The 19,808-nt window shown below is 32.9% G+C and overlaps 1 protein-coding gene across 1 annotated transcript in view; it reads left to right on the top strand.

Moving 5' to 3' along the window:
- The window catches only part of YTHDC2 (YTH domain containing 2), a 78,706-nt gene extending 59,726 nt beyond the window's left edge, over positions 1 to 18,980 (top strand). Inside the window, exons 24-30 of the mRNA XM_032274375.1 lie at positions 3,897 to 4,006; positions 5,714 to 6,006; positions 8,264 to 8,441; positions 14,318 to 14,521; positions 15,671 to 15,853; positions 16,975 to 17,062; positions 17,156 to 18,980. Of these exons, the coding sequence (XP_032130266.1) occupies positions 3,897 to 4,006; positions 5,714 to 6,006; positions 8,264 to 8,441; positions 14,318 to 14,521; positions 15,671 to 15,853; positions 16,975 to 17,055 (1,049 nt within the window). The 3' untranslated portion in view covers positions 17,056 to 17,062; positions 17,156 to 18,980. The remainder of the gene's footprint in view (positions 1 to 3,896; positions 4,007 to 5,713; positions 6,007 to 8,263; positions 8,442 to 14,317; positions 14,522 to 15,670; positions 15,854 to 16,974; positions 17,063 to 17,155) is intronic.
- The last annotated feature ends 828 nt before the right edge of the window (positions 18,981 to 19,808 follow it).

Genomic DNA, 19,808 nt, shown 5'->3' with positions numbered 1-19,808 from the left:
GATATAAAATTATTTTGGGGGCCTGCTCATGCCTGTAATCCCAGCACTTTGGGAGGTTGAGGCAGGTGGATCATGAGGTCAGGAGTTCAAGACTAGCCTGGCCAAGATGGTGAAACCCCATCTCTACTGAAAATACAGAAATTAGCTGGGCGTAGTGGTGGGCACCTGTAATCTCAGCTACTTGGAAGGGTGAGATAGGAGAATTGCCTGAACCCAGGAGATGAAGGTTGCAGTGCAACAGAGCAAGACTCCATCTCAAAAAAAAAAAAAAAAATTATTTCAAAGGTGCTAGTTACCTACTAGATTGAATGTGGATAGTAAGGGAAAGGGAGGAGTCAATTAGAATTCTCAGGTTTTGGTTATAGTAGCTTGCCACTCATTTGAGATTCAGAAAACTGGAAGGAGCACATTGTGTAGGGGAGAAATTAAGGGTTCTTTTTAGACATGTTAACTTTGAAATGGCTAAGACATTATAAGTGCATTTTTTTTCAGGAAGCAGTTGGATATGCATTTCTGGAGCTCAGGGAAGATGCCTGGGCTAGCAATACAAATTTGGAAGTCATCAGCTTGTAAATGGTATTTATAGACATGAGAATGGATTTCCTAAAGAGAATGTGTAAATTTGAGTAGAGGAAGAAAGAGTGGTTCAGTGTTGGAGGTAAATATGTTTCAAGAAAGAAGTGGTTAGCTCTACTGTATATGCCTAAAGATTGATGGTGTTAAGTTTGTATGGAGAGAGTAGAAATAGCATGATTGATAATTTATGAGATTATGGACAAGGTTGGGGCATTGCTACATTAACATCTCCATCTGTGTGTCCTTCTGCTTTAATACATTTAATATTTTCTTAGGGATAAAACTCTTTGAAGTGGGAATTACGTGATAAAAATGTATAGATATCATTTATAGTTATTCCTCCATACCCAATCATATTAGCACAATTAAGAGTGAATTTCATGGCAACTATACCATTATTTGGTGTTGGTTTTAAAGATAAAATATTTAAAGATTCCTTCATTTGCTCTTTTTATTTCTGTCAAAAAGAAATAACTCTCCATGCATTCTTTATATTTCCCTTTAGTTGAGTTGTTTTTTCATCTTCTGCCCATTTATTTGGGTACTGATATTTTACTCAAAAATTTGAATGATAGCTTTATAATTTAAAGATATTATCTTTTTTCTATCACATTCAATGCAATTTATAATTCATTTTAGTGTTATATATTTTGAGTTCTGAGTTTTGATTGCTGTATATTTAAACTAAATAATCTTTCCCTTTACTATTCACTTCCAAAGCTGAGAAAATATCATCTCTCCATTGATGTGATAAATATTGTTTTTGTTTTCTATAATTTGATTTTAAGATTTTTTTAACCATGTTGAGTTGATTCAGGCTTAAAACGAAGATCTAAGTTTTTCCAATTGCTTTCCCCTCATCTGTACCATTTATTTATTAAATAGTTCTTATATATCCTCCTTTAGAAAGCTTGCATGATTGCATATTAAATTTGATATCTTTGTCTAACCCTTTTGTATACTCTATTCCTTTACATTTCTGCCTCTATATTGTACCTTCTTGTTTGGTATTTTTGTTTATTAATAAATTCTAATATCTGGTAGTAGAAGTTCTAGCTGTAACTCTTACCTGCCTTTCTGTTATTGAGCTATTATTTGATTATCTTACCTATTTTTTTATAATGAATATTAGTAGTCATCTTCTCTAATCCTTTCTGCAAACAATAATTCTTTTGTGTTTGTTTGTTTGAGATAGGGTCTTGCTCCTTCCCTCAGGCGGAAGTTCAGTGGTGCAGTTACAGCTTATTGCAACCTCTGCCTCCCAGGCTCAAATGATCCTCCCACTTCAGTCTCCTGAGTAGCTGGGACTAAAGGCACACACTACCATCCTGGCTAGTTTTCATATTTTTTTGTAGAGATGGGGTTTCGCCATTTTGCCCAGGCTGGTCTCGAATTCCTGAGCTCAGACAATCTGCTCAATCCGGTCTCCCAAAGTGTTGGGATTATAGGTGTGAGCCACCCCACCTGGCCTCTGTTGTTTGTTAATTTAAAGTTTCCTTCCAGGAAATTTAGCCATGCCTTCTTTTAAATTTATCTTAAAGATATTCAGCAATATATATTTTTTTGGTAACTTTTATAAAGATTGGGGATACGTCCTAAGGTGATTCTTAAGATTCTTTTGTTGCTGTTTTCAGTTGCCATGGTGAATGGATTCTCTTTGTTTCATTTTCTTGCTGAACTTGCTTAGTAGGAACATTATTGCAGACATATTTTATGTACCTTGTTAAACCCGTTAATCCTTTGGACTTTGTAATTTATTGAATTATATTACCTTCAGGTGGTAATACTTTATTACCAAAATGTATTTTTTTTTCATTTCTTTTTGAAGACATTAGAAAACTGAATTAATGGTCCATTTTGTCTTATTGAATTTAAAAGTTCAAATTCTAAAGTTATACCATTGATTATAATGTTAATTTTAATAAAAGTGTTGCTATTAAATTAGGGAAGAGAGCTTTGTGTGTGTTTGTTTCTAAGAGACAGGTTTTCACACTGTCACTCAGGATGGAGTGCAATGGTGCAGTAGTCATAGCTCACTTTAACCCTGAACTCCAAGGTTCAAGTGATCCTCTCACCTTAGCCTTCTGAATAGCTGGTACTATAGGCATGAGTCACCACACCTGGCATAGAAGGGTTTTTTTTTGTTTTTGTGTTAAAAATTTGTTGAATTTACTAAATAGCATTTCAGCATTTGTTCATATAATCAAAATTATTTAGCCTATTGATATGGTATATAGATTTTCTTATGGAACTATTTATTGTGTTCTGAAAATAAACCTTTCTCGGACTAAGTGTGATTTATTACATTGCTGGATGTTTTTCTAGCATTTTATTTAAAACTCTTACATGCATCTTCATTGTTGAGGCTGACTTGTAGGGTTTGTGTGGTGCGTGCTTGTACATATTCCGGTATGTAGGTTTTACGTGTTAATCAAGTTTTGGGGTTAGGGTTAGATTTGTCTCATTAAAGGAATTGATCATTATTTGATTCCATGCAAAATTGAGAGACTTGGCATTCTGGATTTCTTTGTTGATGTTATTTAGGGATCTCTTTGATTTCTTCCTTAAACATATTTGGATTTTTCTAGTTCTTCTCCTTTCAGTTTTAGTAATTTTCTTATGGAAAATAATAAATTTCTTTGAAGATTTCAAATTTGTTTATACATACTGTATATTTTAGCCTATATTAATTTTATAATGCATTCTGTATTAATTTTTATAATCTTATTTTCACCTGATTTTATAGATAGATTTTTTGCTTTCTTCTTCCTTTGTTAATTTACAGAGGGTTGTCTCTTAATCTTTTCAAAGAACTGGATTATAGTTTTAATTATTACCATTTTGTCTTTGTAATTCATCTTTTTAAATTTTCGATCTTCTTTAGGTTTAATGCTATTTTTCTAAGTTGTATTTAGCTATTTACTTTTTCTTTTTTAAAATTGAAACCTGTGACTTTATAAGAGTATTGCTTTGGGCACCTTTCATAGTTCTTGATCTGTAGTGTAGTCATTCCTTTCTTGAATTATGTTTTTTGTTTCTTTTTAATCCGGTTATTAAAGATGGTGCTTCAAATTTTATATTCTTGTCCTTTTTGTTTTAGTGCATTGTGATTAGAGATCATAGTCTTCAACTGGTGTCTTTTTTTTCTTTAAAATAAATATTGAGATTTAATATGTGATCTTTGGGTTTGCAGAACTTCCCACACAAATTGTTAGTATGTCAGAAGGGTTTGTGTACATGAAAAGTATTTATTATTCTTATTTTTTTTCCCATAATGTAAGAAGGTAAAAGTGATTTTTTTTCATTATGTGCTTGGACAGTGGATGGCATTCCCAATGACAGTAGTGATAGTGAAATGGAGGACAAAACTACAGCTAATTTGGCAGCCTTGAAACTTGATGAGTGGCTCAATTTCAAACTAGAGCCAGAGGTAAGTTGCTTTCTAGTAGTATAATAAATTTCTTTCATTGAGTTAGTGTGACTTGATATATAGTATGATAAAAATTTTATCTTTAATATTGAGCCCTTAGTATCAGAGAATACAGCTTAAGTTTTCATAGGGACCTTATTCATTATCTTCTGTATTGGGGTTTATTCCAAGAGAGGACTTGGAAAACCCAGTTGTGGCTCAGTATTAAGCAAGGTAATTGTCTTAGTCTGTTGTTGCTGCTATGGTGATTTATAAAGAAAAGAAGTTTATTTCTCACAGTTCTGAAGGATGTTAAGTCTGAGATCAAGGTCCTGACATTGGGTGAGAGCCACTGAACTCTGCCTCCTCTGAAGTGGAGGAATACTATGTACTCACATGGCAAAAGGCAGAAGGGCAAGTGGGCACGAACTCCCTCCATCAAGCCCTTTTATAAGGATACCGAATCCAATTCATGAAGCCAGAGCCCTCATGACTCAATCATCCCTCAAAGGCCAACACCTCCCATTACTATTGCATTGGAGATTAAGTTTCAACATGAAATTTTGGAGGGGACAAAAAACTTCAAACTATAGCAGTAATCCTTGAGTATTTCTGGATATATAAGAAAGTATTGAGTATTGGATACAAAAGAACCCCTTTTATTTTGTATAACTCTGTTTCTGAGAGAAAGATATCAGTCCATTTTATTTTCTCTTTGCATATACCTCTGAATTGGGGGTTTGAGGGGGGTTGAATGTTTCTTTTCAAATTACAGATTTTCATGGCAAAGCCTCCCCTTGATTCTATCTCTACTCTCCAAGATCATTCTCTATACATTTTTGGGAAGCGCCAAGCTGTCAGTAGTTAACACTGGCTAGGTTTACTTTTTTAGCATCTATTCATTCCTCACTTCGACCTACTACACTCTAACTTCCATTCCCACCAATCCTTCACTTCACTGAAACTGTACTTGCAAAGTCAACTGTGTCCTGCATGTTGTCAAAGTCCATCTGCTGTCCTGGATAAAAATGTGACCTCTCTCTGTTATTTATCTCTATTGTCCATATCCTCCTTTTTGTAATCCTGCCCTTTCCCAATTTTCTTCCTTACTTCTGCCCCAAATTCTTTGTCACTAGTTACTGTAACATTAATCTTTCTTAGTTCTTGTTTCTCTGTAGTCCTCCTTAGGTTGTTTCACAGATCCTGCTATAAATGTTTGTGCCTTAAATTTTAAGTTCTCTAGCACTTTGTCTCTTACTTTCATCTTCTTACTCCCTCTGTACGGTCCCTGGGGACTTTACCTCTATTTGTATATTTTGCAACTATTTAGGACTGGTGACTTTCAAGTTTATATCTTAGACGTTTCTTTGAATCCAGCTGCCTTCAGGACATGATCATTTGGATATTCTGCAGGCACTAAAATAATAATATGAATATATTTTAATTTACCCTGCTGCTACTTTTCTTGTATTAATTACACTCTACCACAATTATTGTTTACTGTCTTTGTTATTAGACTGTTTAAATTGATTTTGTGACTTTTGTGCCTAAAATATTATAAATAAATTTAATGTCATTCATGCATTAAAAATAATGAAATTAGTAGTAAATTATATGGAATGTGAAATATGTTTATTGGAAACAGTTGCAAACTAATGGAAACTAATCAATAAATAGGTGTTTTGCATATGTGATATCATTTGCTTGTATCTATTTGAACTATTACAGGCAGCTAGTTTATTGCTGCAGCTCAGACAGAAGTGGCATAGCTTATTTTTACGCCGAATGAGAGCTCCATCTAAACCTTGGTCTCAAGTTGATGAAGCTACCATAAGAGCAATTATAGCTGTTTTAAGCACTGAAGAACAGTCTGCAGGTTTGCAACAACCATCCGGAATTGGCCAAAGGCCAAGGCCTATGTCTTCAGAAGAGCTTCCTTTGGCCTCATCTTGGAGATCAAATAATAGTAGGAAAAGTTCAGCAGATACTGAATTTTCTGATGAGTGTACTACTGCAGAAAGGTAAATTTATGACATTTTACCAAAATGGGTCACTTTTTCTTCATGAAAATAAATTATTTATCTTAGAATCATGTGCTTTTATAATTAAAAATTACTTTTTTTATAATCTAAGATCCATAAAAAGGTAGCAATAAAGTGGAAAGAGTTTTCTACTTATCAAACTTAATTCTTCTAAGTACTAAGGTAATATGGATTTTAAACTATTGGTATCTATGCGTTATTTAATAAGGCAACTCTTGCAGGAAAAGGTCAAAATATCTAATTTCTAGAATTCACATATTTAGGATCTCAAAAATATGTAGACATTTTTAATTTAAATATTTTACTTGATACATGTGAAGTAATATTTTACCTAGATGACCTTAGCAGTACTGGCTATGGCCATTTGAAAGAACAACCTCCTTACAAGCCTTATCTAGATATCAGTACTGCTGGCTAGCATTCATATAGAAAACTTCATTCAGTGACACATTGAATGCCAGTTTTTGGTGTGAAGAATCTAGAAGTGTACAAAACAGATAAGACCTCCTCCAGAGGATTTACATTTGATTGAGGGGAGGCATATAAGAAGTAAACAAATTTACTGTCATATGACAAGATTTTTGTCATAATTTAGCCAAATTCTTCTTTTGTTCTTTTGCAATTAGATGTGGTGTTTTTATTTTATGATTATTAATAAGACAGCTCATACTGAATTATTTATGTAAAAAGTATATTTTAGTAATATGATACTAGTTATAATAAGTCATTGGGCATGATTCAGAAATGTTTCTGGTTATAAAAACACTTGTTAGAATCAAATTTAAGTTACTTCATAGTAGGTTTTCAACTTATTAAAATTGATAACAAAAATCATTCTTGCCTATGAGGCTAGTTTTGGCAATACTGGTGGAAAAGTCTCTGTAGTAAGAATATGATTTTATAGTTAAACTGAAAATAGAAACAGTGGAAACAGATACATGATGCTTCCTGTTTTTCAAGGATCAGGTGGGGTTTTTAGTATCTTTTTTTGATCAGACTTTCTCATATTTGAATGAAACATAAAGGCTTAATATCATTTAAAACTTCTGTTATAGAAGAATAAAACATGCTGGTTTCCACGTTCTTCAGATATTACATTTTAGGAATAATTCAACAAGTTTCCAAGGAAAGCTTGCAAAATATGTGCCTGAACCTTTCCTTCTGGTCTAAGCCCTGCTGAGAAAAAGGAGAAGACTAAAAAGTACATTTTTTACTTAGATATTCCTCACTTTTTGAAAATGTTGTTCTATAATTTTCTTGAGCATTAGTTGTTTAGAATGTGGGAATATATTTTCATAGAAATTGTTATGTGATAGAGTTATTCCTAAACCAGCCTATAAAAAATTTTGTTAGACTCAAGAAACATGACATACTACTAATATATAATGCATGAGTCTTCCTTGTATGCTGATTCAAATACATCAATAATTTAAAACATTGAGGAAATGATAATTTTATTGGGATTGGTAACCACTTTGGTTATGTAGGGACAGTGCACGCATTTTAACAGATGCATATTTAAATATGGAAAGATAAAATGACATGATGTGTGGGATTTACTTTTAAATATGTAAGCCAAAACAGAAAGGAAGCAAGAAACAAAAAACAAAATTTTGTTAGATGAATCAAGTAGGTGAAATGTTCAGGAAACTAGGTCAGTGGTACTGTGAGATGTCCTACATTATGAATTTGTCTCTGTTTTTTCCTGGCACTATTTATTTCTGTGCCCTATGTATCTTATGTAAGCTGGTGGTTAGCTCTCAGGGCTTGATTGGATCCAATGTTTTGAGAAGAATATTGTATAGGTCGTGTTGCAAACTTTATATTGCAACATATCAGGAAGTACTTAATAGACGTCTGATTGACTCAGAAAAACCCATACTTTAAAAAAAATTATGAAATTCCTGACTGCCATGTTTGTGGCATTTTTTCATAGCATTTTAGAATAGAAAAATCTTAGAGTTTAGATATCATCCTTTTATTTAACAGATAAGGAAATTAAAGCTCAGGTTAGTTAAGAGACTTGCTCAGGATCTCATACATAGTTGTAAATTTAATACTGTCATAGACATCTATATTTCCTGACCTTAGTATTTTTAAATACTATTCCATAAATCATAATATCATTGGGACTTTGGATCGCAATGGCATCTGCTTTGTATAACAAACTTGTACATAACTGATCTTTGTATTATGAACTTAAATATAATTGATCTTTGCTTCCTCCTTGCTCAAGAGTATTGATGAAATCTCCATCTCCAGCATTACACCCACCTCAGAAGTACAAAGATAGGGGAATTTTACATACCAAACGAGGCACTGATGACCGATCAGATCAGTCTTCTGTGAAATCTACAGACAGCAGTAGTTACCCAAGTCCTTGTGCTAGTCCTTCTCCTCCATCCTCAGGAAAGGTAGAGTATCTGAAATAAAATGTAGCACATGTAATGTTAGGTATTTAAACAAAATTATAGAATAATTAGAGTACTTTTCTAATTGTGGCCTCTGTTCTAGATGTAAGCTAAAGCTGGAAAACTTGGTACACTTTGAGTAAATTTAAAAATGTTTCCTTCATGCCAAATATTTCTAGTTATTACCACCTTTGGGTATTTTGGGATGCTTTAAAACCTACAGATCATTCACTGCTGGCATATAATTGGGCTGTTTATTATTTCTTTCCTATTTTTTCAGAACCTTTTTTTTTTTTTTTTTTTTTTGAGATGAGTGTCTTGCTCTTTTGCCCAGGCTGGAGTGCTGTGGTACAATCATATTGCACTGCAGCCTGGGACTCCTGGGCTCAGGTGATTTTTCCCACCTCAGCTTTTGAGTAGCTGGGACTACAGGTGCATGCTATCATGCCCGGCTAATTAAAGACAAATTCTTTTTTACAGATGAGGAACTCCCTTTGTTGCCTTTGTTGGTCTCAAACTCCTGGGCTCATATGATCCTCCTATCTCAGCCTCCAAATGCTGGGATTAGAGGTGTGAGCCACCATGCCCAGTCCTTTAGAACCTTTTTTGCTAAAATAAGTAACAAAAAGATTATTTTAATTTAACTTAACTTTGGTTTATAATTTCAGAATTGAAAACAGTGTTTTCTATTAATTGATTTCTACAGTGGTTATATTAAAAAAACAAGATGGGATAGGGTTGGGAAGGTAGGAAATGTTGATATAGAATTGAAAACTATGTATCTTTAAAAAAACTTGTAATAAGAATAATTTCAAATGTTCATGATGTGATTACATTTGCTTCCCATTTTAGTAGTTGTATAAGTATTTGATTAGAGTTTATTTAGCTGTATTTTGTATTTTGGTGAATGTGTCTTTGAAATAATCTTTGTTAAATAAGAGGAAAAGAAATGTTTTTGTAAATTTTCATTCTCAGGTTTTCACGGTTTTTGGTTTATTTATACACCTTTATTAAGGTATAATTTACAGTAAAATTCAGCAGTTTAAATTGTATAATTTATGAATTTTCACAAATGTATACAATCATGTAACTATACCACAATCATCTACACATTTCCATCACCCCTATTCCCTGGTAACTCACTGTTCTGCTCTTTGTACCTTAAGTTTTACCTTTTCTAGAATTTCCATATATATGTAACATTTGGAAATCATATATATGTAACATTTTGTGTCTGGTTTATTTCACTTAATAGAATGTTTTTGAAATTCTATTAAGTGAAATAAGCCAGCTACGAAACGCAACATACGTAAGATTGAGTGTATCAATAATCTGTCCAAATTGTTGGGTGTATTATTGGTTTATTTTATTGCTGAGTAGTATTCCATTGTCTGGATAGACTATGGTTTATCCATTTATCAGTTGATGGACATTTCGGTTGTTTTCACTTTTTGGCTATTAAGACTAAAGCTGTTAACATTGTACTAACTGGTACTAACATTCAAGTAAAGTCTTTGTGTGTAAGTATGTTTTCTATTCTTTGGCAAATCCCTAGGATTAGTATTGTTTGAGTTGTTGGACAAATGTATTTTAGCTTTACAAGAAACTGTCCAACTGTTTTTCAAAATGAATGCACTATTTTGCATTTCCTTTAACTGTAAGAGTTCCCTTTGCTCCATATTCTTGACAATATTTGGCAGTATTAGCCTTTTTAATTTTAGCCATGTTAGTTGGGTATATGGTAATAGGCCATTGTAGTTTTGACTTGTATTTTCCCAGTTGCTGATGATGTTGAGCATCTTTTTATGTGCTTGTTAGCCATCGTGCATCATCTTTGTGAAATGTCTGTTTGAATTTTAGTTCACTTTTTGTTGTTGGTTTTGGTGATTTGTCATCTTTTACTGAGTTGTAAGAGTTTTCTGTGTATTCTGGGTACAAGGCTTAATTATTATATGTTTTGCATATTTTTTCTAACAATATGTAGCTTGTTTTTCCATTTTCCTAACAGTGTCTTTTGAAGAGCAATTATGTTTAATTTTGATGGAGTTCATTTCATCAGCTTTTTCTATTATGATTAGCATTTTATGTGTACTAAGAAATTTTTACCAAACCCAAGATCATAAAAATTTTCTCCTATGTTTGTTTTTAGACGTTTATAATTGGCAGTCTTACATTTTAGGTATATGATTTACTTAAGTTAATTTTTTTTTTATAGTATGGGTGGGTCAAGAATTACTTTTTGGCTTTTGCTTATACAATTGTTCTAGTACCATTTGTTAAAAACCATTTGTTTTTTACCATTGAGTTACTTTGACACCTTTGTCAAAAATCACCTGACCATAAATATGTGGTCTACGTATTGAACTCTTCAGTTTTATTAATCTCTCTCTCTACATATATATGTATATGTGTGTATATATATATATTTGCCAGTGGTATTCTGACATTATTTTAGTAGTTTTATATAAGTAAGTATTGAAATCAGTTAATCCTTCAACTTCCACCGGTTGTCCTTCAACTTTGTTTATCTTCTTCAAAATGGTTTTGGCTATTCCAGGTTTTTTGTAGTTTCATATAAACTTTAACATCAGCTCATCAGTTTCTACAGAAAATTTTTTTGGTATTTTGAGTGGGACTGCATTGAATCTATAGATCAATCTGAAGAAACTCAACAATTAACAATTTTTAGTCTTCTAATCCATAAGCATAGTATATCTGTTTATTATTTAGATAGTCTTTAATTTCTCTCAACAATGTTTTATAAATTTCAGAGTACAAATATTACACATTTTTTTTGTTAAATTTATCCCTAAGTATTTAATATTTTGATACCGTTTTTTAAAATTTTAATTGCAGGAGTATTCACAAATAAATTTGATATTTGTATATCTTCCCTGAATCTTATGACCTTACTTCATGTATTTATTAGCTTTTTATGTAGATTTCTCAGGATTTTCTACATGAATAATCATACCATCTGATAACTAAGATAGTTTTACTTTTTTCCTTTTCAATCGGATTGCTGTTTATTTCTTGTTTACCTTATCTCTCTGGCCAGAGCCTCCAGTAAAATGTTTTTCAGTGTTGAGAGCCACATGTCATTGCCTTGATTTCAGGGGGAAAGCATTTTTTGTCTATTAGTATGGTGAATTTCATTGCTTGATTTTCTTATGTGTATACCTCACCTGGTCATGGTGTTATCCTTTTTATATATTGCTGGATTTGATTTTGTTAAATGGATGGATCTTTGTTCATGGGGGTGTTATTTTGTACATCTTTTTTCTTATGTATCTTTGTATGTTTTGATGTCAGAGCAATGCTGGCCTCATAAGATTAGTTGGGAAGTGTTTGTCCCACTTCAGTATTTTAGAAGAGATATGCAGAATTGGTATTATTTCTTCCTTGAATCTTTGATAGAATTCACTAATGAAGCTATTTTTAACTTAACTCTAGTGTCATCTGGAATCAGTATAATGATACTTCAGATATAGTTTGGGAACCTTGCAACAGTGTAACAACGTTCTTTTTTTTTTTCTTTTGAGACAGAATCTCACTCTTTTGCCCAGGCTGGAATGCAGTGGTGTGATCTCGGCTCACTGCAACTGCCACCTCCAAGGTTCAAGTGATTCTCCTGCCTCAGCCACCCAAGTAGCTGGGATTAAGGCACCTGCCACCACACCTGACTAATTTTTTGTATTTTTTGGTAGAGACAGGGTTTCACTCTGTTGGCCAGGCTAGTCTTGAACTCTGACCTCAAGTGATCTGCCCGCCTTGGCCTCTGAAAGTGTGGGTTTGCAGGCATGAGCCATGGTACCTGGCCAACAGTGTTCTTTTATTTTACACTTTTCTCCTTTGTGTTATTGTTTTCATACATTTTGTTTCTATATAAATGCTATAATGTATTATTTTTACTTTACATAGTCAGTTATCTTTTACGAAGATTTAAATGCCAGAAAAATATTTTTTATATTTATTATTTACTAATCTTGTGCTCATTATTCTTTCGTGTTAATATGAATGTCTATTTTGTATTATTAACTTCTATCTGAAGAAACTCCTTTCTGGAGCTCTGGATAGATAGATGTAAGTCCATTTCATATGGTTCCATAGGTCACTGATGTTCTCTTCATTTTTTTCAGTCATTTTTCTATCTTTACTTCATTTCAGATAGTTTCTATTGTTTTGTCTTTATGTTCACTGATGTTTTTATTTAGTGTCTAAACTGCTGTTCTTTCCTTCTAGTGTGTTTTCAAATACTGTATCTGCATCTCAAGAAGTTCCTTTTGGGTCTTTTAAAAATATCTTCTGGCTGGGCGTGATTTATGTTTGTAATCCCAATGGTTTGGGAGGCCAAGGTGAGATGATAGCTTGAGGCCAGGAGTTTGAGAACAACCTGGGCAACATAGGAAGACCCTGTCATCTCTGCAAAAAAAATTTAAAAATTAGTTGGTCATGGTGATGGGCCACCTGTAATCCTAGCTACTGGGGAGAATGAGGCAGGAGGATCACTTGAACCCAGGAATTTGAAGTTATAGTGAGCTATGATTGTGCCACTGCATTCCAGACTGGATGACAGAGTGAGACCCTGTCTCCCAAAAAAAAATTAAGTAAATGATATCTTCCATTTCTCCTCTCATTATGTTCAAGTTTTCCTCTACCTTCTTGAACATAATGAGTGTATTTATAACAGATGCTTTAACATTCTGTCTCCTAATTACATCAACTCTGTCGTGTCTGAGACTGTTTCTGTTTATTATTTTTCCCTGGATAGGTATACAGTGTGTTTCATTTTCTTGTTATCCAGTGCTTTGAGGAGAAAATGTAAGAGTACAAATTTTATATTCCATATGCACATGGGAAACAGATTCAGATTTGTAAAGAGCTAGTGAAAACCTACTTGTAAATGTGCCTGCTCATTGCAATCAGAGTCTCAGGTTGACAACAGTATTTAACTTCTCTTTGACCTTAATTATGTAAATAACAACCTTTTTATATTCTCCTGTTTCTTTTGTGTTTCTTATAATTTTGTTGGGTGGCTAGGTTTTTGTGTATTCCTTTCAATAGGGTTAGGCATTATTCTGATTTACAGTTTAGTTGCAATCAATTGAATCCTTTTGAAGTTTGCTTTTAGGTAGTGTTAGGGTTGAGCCAAAGCAGTCTTTATTCTGTTATTAATTTAGTTCTAATACTTAGGTACGGCCCTTATGTGGGCCAGTTCCATATATGTTACAGGTTCTATCTGTTCTGGCTGAGGATAACATGAAATATTCCCAGCTATGTGTGTTTGGTCTACTTGTTTTCCTTTGGCTCTTTCCCTTTCCTTGGGTTATTTATCATTTTTCTCTTATGTTCAGGTCTGCAGTTAGCCAAAACTGCAGACCCCTCTGCAGTTCCTTTGGAGCTGTCTTTATGTGCAACTCCTTTCTTTCTAGTACATTGCCATGCACAGTAGCCACTTTGGTCTCTGAACTCCACTTTGGTCTCTTTCTTCACAACTTAATGAGACCACTGTACTCATTTTCTTTGTCCCCTGAAAACCGCCCCCAGGCAGTAACCTGGAGAAATATTGTTTTGTTTTCAGATTTTGAAAGTTTATTAAAACAATTTCTGAAAGTATATTTGAGGCATAAATCAAAGTTGGTACTCCAGGATCCTTTGTTGATAAGGCATTTTGAATGCTCTGCAAATGTGTACTTGTTTTTGGCTAACTTTATTTTAGTTGGGTCTTGTATAGGTTTCAGACATGATAGAGCTATTTGCATTTGTTGAATATATGGTAAAATAATTTGGCTTATATGTTTATGAAGATGTTATTTAATGGAGCCTATTGGTTTTGAAAGGTCAGATTACCTGTCAAGAACTTATGTATTCTTTTATAGGGCTCAAAATCTCCTTCACCAAGACCAAACATGCCTATTCGTTACTTCATAATGAAGAGTAGCAATTTGAGAAACCTTGAAATATCTCAACAGAAGGGTATCTGGTCTACAACCCCTAGTAATGAACGTAAGCTAAATCGAGCCTTTTGGGAAAGCAGCATGGTTTACTTGGTATTTTCTGTTCAAGGATCTGGACATTTCCAGGTGAGCCATCTTAAATCAGTAAAAAGGGTTGTTCTGGCTATAGGTTACGTCAGAGATTTTTTTTAAAAAACAACTGGCTTTTCATTAAATCAGAATGCAAGAATGCCTTTTGCTTGATTCAAGAATGAGGGATATATTGCATTTTTTTAGAGGATGTTAGAACTGGAATCCCTTTGTTTTTGCCTTGTCTTACCAGAGTCTTTCCTTTACTTTGGATCCACCTGAGAATTAGTAAATCTAAAGTTGTCTTCAGAAGGAAACTATGTTCATGAGAAACAGGAGCTACTTCCTAATTGAAAGAAGTCAGTGAGACTCAGGAAACAGTGAATGAACTGGTGTTATTAAAAGAACAGTCCACAACCAAGGACTCAACAACACTGGCAAACATAGAAATGGAAAGGCTCACGTTGAATGAAAAATTTCAAGAAAGTCAGGAAGGGATAAAATCTCTAACCAAGGAAAGAGACAACCTTAAAATGATAAAAGAAGTCCTTGAAGTTAAACATGACCAGCTGAAAGAACACATTAGAGAAACTTTGACTAAAATCCAAGAGTCTCAAAGCAAACAACAGTCTTTAAATATGAAAGAAGAAGACAATGAGAAGGAAACTATGTCTCCTTCTGAAGACAACTTTAGATTTACTAATTCTCAGGTGGATTCATAGTAATGAGAAGCTTGACCTTTTGGTAAATACTTATTTAAAGAGGCCAAGTATTGACAATGAATAAACTAAGTATGTTTCTTAACCCATCTTCACTTAATGTATTATATACCTGAATTTATAAAATAATATATTTATTATTTGATGTTTATTATAATTTTTGGAATAAAAGCTTAGAAGTTAGCTTGTATCCATTTATTATGGAATAAATATGAACTTAGTACTGTTGACACTTTATTTAGAAATTATTGATATTTGAAATTGTTAGGAGGCTAGAACTGGCTTTTCCTCTAAAATTTGCTAAGAGAGCTTTCAATGAAAAATTTAATAAGTAGCTTATTTTTTGTTTTTGTTAGTTAGGTATCTGTTATTTTAATATTATATACTTTATCTTAAAATTTTAAAAACTCAGCATTCTCAGATAGATTGAATTTAGACATGTTAGTCTCCTCCTCACCTCTATTCCTTCCTCCCATTTTACCTCCAGGGATTTTCCAGGATGTCTTCTGAGATTGGAAGGGAAAAGAGCCAGGACTGGGGCTCTGCTGGATTAGGAGGAGTATTTAAGGTGGAGTGGATACGAAAAGAAAGTCTTCCCTTTCAATTTGCACACCATTTACTCAATCCATGGAATGACAACAAGAAAGTGCAGATAAGCAGAGATGGGCAGGTATACAATGGCATTTTCTTTTTACTTTTGTTTCTGTTTAGTTTTCTTGTTATCTAGTGCTTTGAGGAGAAAATGTAAGAGCACATATTTTATATTTCAGATGCACATGGGAAACATGGGTTCAGATTTGTAAAGCGCTAGTAAAAACGCTTGTAAATGTGTCTGATTGCTTGTGCAATCACAATCTTCAGATGACAGTATTTAACTTCCCATTGGCTTTAATTGTAAAGTAAATAACACCCTTTTTATTTTCTAGTGGCTTATTTCTATTATGTTTTGCTTTTTCTTCATGATGCTACTTACATGCATTTTAAGATAGTTAAGATGGTAGAAATTAATGTATATTGATGCAATACTATGCTAGCTACTTTATAAGATATATTTCTTATGATTAATTTATTAGTCCAATTTTATGTAGGAGGAAATAGACTCATAGATTAGTTTTGCCTAAGGCCACACAGCTAATAATTTATCTGAACCAGTATGACTTGTTTCAAATCACACTATAAAAAGTGTTCAGTTTCTTCTTAAGTGCTTATCATAGGTATTCCACAGGAGTAAAGTGACATTCTTTTCATTTGTATGAGAATATTTTCATTTTTATTCTAAAATGATGATTTAGAAGAAATTTTATATCTGTTAGCTAGAAATAATTCTTAGAAAGGAAGAAAAAAATATTTTAATAATTTTCAAGATAAGAAGATATAGTTACCTAAGAGAGTTTCTTGAAAAAAAGCCCAACATCGAATATGCTAGGTTTCACAGTAAATCTTTGGAAGTTCCAGCTGAGTGCTTTTGCTAATTCTCTATTAAAAACAAAATCCATTATTTTTAGGTATAAAAAGTTCGAGAAGGACTCCATGGGAATCTGTTGCCATTTTGTCACAAACGTTGAAAGATTTTTCAGATTAACTGCAATCTTAAATCTGGAAATAAACTCCATAAACCTAATTGCTTTAAGCAAAGAATTAGAACAATTCATACCATATGATTTTAGCATTTTCTGGCAGGAAAATGAAATTTAAAGTGATTTTCTTACATTTTTATCAGTATAGGTTTTGGTCATTGAAAATTTTCAATCCGGTTCTTTTTATGTTTATTTTGACTTCTGATTTATCCAGGAACTAGAACCTCAGGTTGGTGAGCAGTTGCTCCAGTTATGGGAACGTCTTCCCTTGGGAGAAAAAAACACAACTGATTGACATTCAGGTTATACCATTTTGACTTTAAGTATTGGCAGTATTTTTGATCATTAGGAACCTTTCAGATTACTTATCTTTTTTTTTCCCCCCTCTTTTCTAGAACTCTTAGCTGTGGAAGAACATCATGCTTATTTATAACCACTGAATGCACTGACTTTCAAAAACTGAGATGGGGTGTGTGTTATGCATGGGCTTTTTAACACTTCTAGAGTGTTGTTTTAGAACAACTGTCTTCATATATAGGAGAAAAGGATTATTTAAACTTTTATAGTGATCATAGAGAATGATTACATGATGTTTGTAATGAACAAAGTAGTAGTAGTTTCATTATTTGGCACAATAGCAGTTAATTTAAACTTGATTTCAAGTTAAACATGTCATTTTTGAAAACACTGAATTACAGTTCTTATTGATGACTTTTTAATGCAAAGTAAATTGTTTAAGAAAGGCCAGAATAAATCAGTACATCTGAGCACCATTTTAGAAGAGTAAACTCTTAAGATTGTCATTAAAAACAAACACATCAACACCTTTGAAAAGAAGCAGGGGAAAAACAATAAGGACAACACAAAAAAATCAATGAAATTCTACACATGTCCCTTTTAAAAATAGTGTGTGCTAACTAAGGGCTATTCATTCTGCCATTTTTAACCTAAGACACATTAAAAAAAAAAGATGGATGTACCTTCTCTGTGATTATGAAGTGCAATAAAACCTGAATAAAGAGCAAAGTTTCTCCCTGATCAGGTTAGATTAAGTGCTTAGTTTTATTCCTAATCCTGCCCCTTTTAACCTAATGTGTACCTTTCTCTTTTCTTCCTCTCCTCCTTCTCTCCACCTCCCCTCCTTCTCTTCCTTCCTTCCTTGTCTCCCCACTTCTTCCCTGCATTTCTCCCTCCCTTCTCATCACATCTTATATGAGCACAGTAATTATGACCTTTTTGTTTTGGCTACAACTTGGTTGAAACAAGTTCAAAATTAAACATGTTCATACAAGTTTTTTAAAAAAAATTCTCAACTGCTAGCTTGCTTGCTGTATGGTTTTCAAACTAAAGCCCGCAAGTACCATAATTCTAAATGCTGCCTTCCGTGTTTTTTTTAGTACGTTTTCACTTGCTTATGTTTTCAGATATGATTTTCCTTTTTCACATATATAGTTCAATAAATGGGGAATAATTTTTTTTGTAAACCTGTGCTAGTGCCAAGTCTAATATTTCTTTGCCATCTCAGAATTATTTATCTTTTTACCACCACTGTTTATAAAATTTCCTTAGAGACTTTTGGAAGGGAAAATAGAGCAACAGGGAAAAATGAAAGAAATGTCTTGGTTACTGAGGTCTAAATAGACAGGTTTGATAGCATTTTTCATGATACATTTTAGTTATTCTTATAAAAGCAAACAAACTTGTGTAAATTAAAGGCAAACAGAAAACTTTGGTTTTATATTTGAGAACAAAGAAGTGAAAAATCATGGGTCAACATAAAATCTTGAGAACCCTTTTACTTTCTGTGGAAAGCATTATATAGTGGTGCATTAATTTAGAAAGTCAGCTGTGATTTTGCCTGTATTTCTAGTTATTAGTTTTTGGGGTTTTTGTACTTTAAGACATACCTGTAAATTAAGCCTACGTGAATTATATTCCACTGTATGTGTATTATAGTTCTTTTCCTATTAGAGCAACTTGTGTTTCCTTGATAATGTGTACATTTTTAGGTATATACTTAATAGTTCACAATGTTTAAATTCAGAAAGACTTAAAAAAATAAAACTTGTTTTAATTTCCATCTGTTTTGTAATATCTAGCTCTATATGTAAATGATGGGTTTGTTGGTATTTAAAATGAATACAACTTGAATGTAATTAAAATGCTGTTTTTTGGAAGAGATGAACTTTAAATATACTTATTAAAAAGAAATTCTATTAAGTTATTCAGTCTTGTTATTTCTTATGCTTAAGACTAAGTTAACAATGATTAACAGTATCCCCTGAGATAATAACGAATTTCAAACACCTTGAAGAATACTAAATTGATATACAAGGTGGTGGTTTGTATCAAAACTCCCTCCCCTACAAATTGCCTTCTTTCAGTGGGAGATGGCAAAAATCTCACATCATGCGTTTAGTATAAAATATTTTAAATATTAATAAAATATGCAAAAATAGGAAACTTAAACTATATTGAAACATTTCCAAATATTATGAATAGAACCTTGTACTTAAATGTTAGTATTTTTTTTTAACTTTATTCACAAAGTTCTTGTCTAAATATCCAGGAAAAGTTTAGTTATAGTACAATCAATATCTTGGTAGCTAACACTACTTTTTCTGAAGAATTTAGTTCTTTTCTGTCAGCTAGTAAATGTTTTGTTTCTTTCAGCCAATGGAGCCATCCATTCAGAAAAGGTGGAGCACCTGCTATTTGAAAAATACTACCTAGACATTTCTTTGTAGAAAGTAGTAGTAGTATCTTAAATACTTGGGTTCCATTAGTCCTTTCAGAAATCTCCCAGAGAATTTTAATACTTGTTTTCACAATTCTCTGGGAGATTTCTGAAAGGACTAATGGAACCCAAGTATTTAAGATACTACTTAAAAAAAAAGTTGTCTTTTTTTTTTTTTTTTTTAAAGTCAAAGTCTTTCTTTCTCTGTCACCCAGTCTAGAATGCTGTGGTGAGATCACAGCTCACCACCACCACAGCAGTCCTCCCACCTCAGCCTCCAAGTAGCTGGGACTACAAGCACATGCCACCAT

This window comes from Sapajus apella, unplaced genomic scaffold (assembly GCF_009761245.1).
Source record: "Sapajus apella isolate SASKATOON/1434 unplaced genomic scaffold, GSC_monkey_1.0 scaffold1, whole genome shotgun sequence".
Lineage (NCBI taxonomy): Eukaryota > Metazoa > Chordata > Mammalia > Primates > Cebidae > Sapajus > Sapajus apella.
The sequence above is the reverse complement of the archived record's forward strand: the minus strand, read 5'-3'. Positions and strand labels throughout refer to the sequence as shown.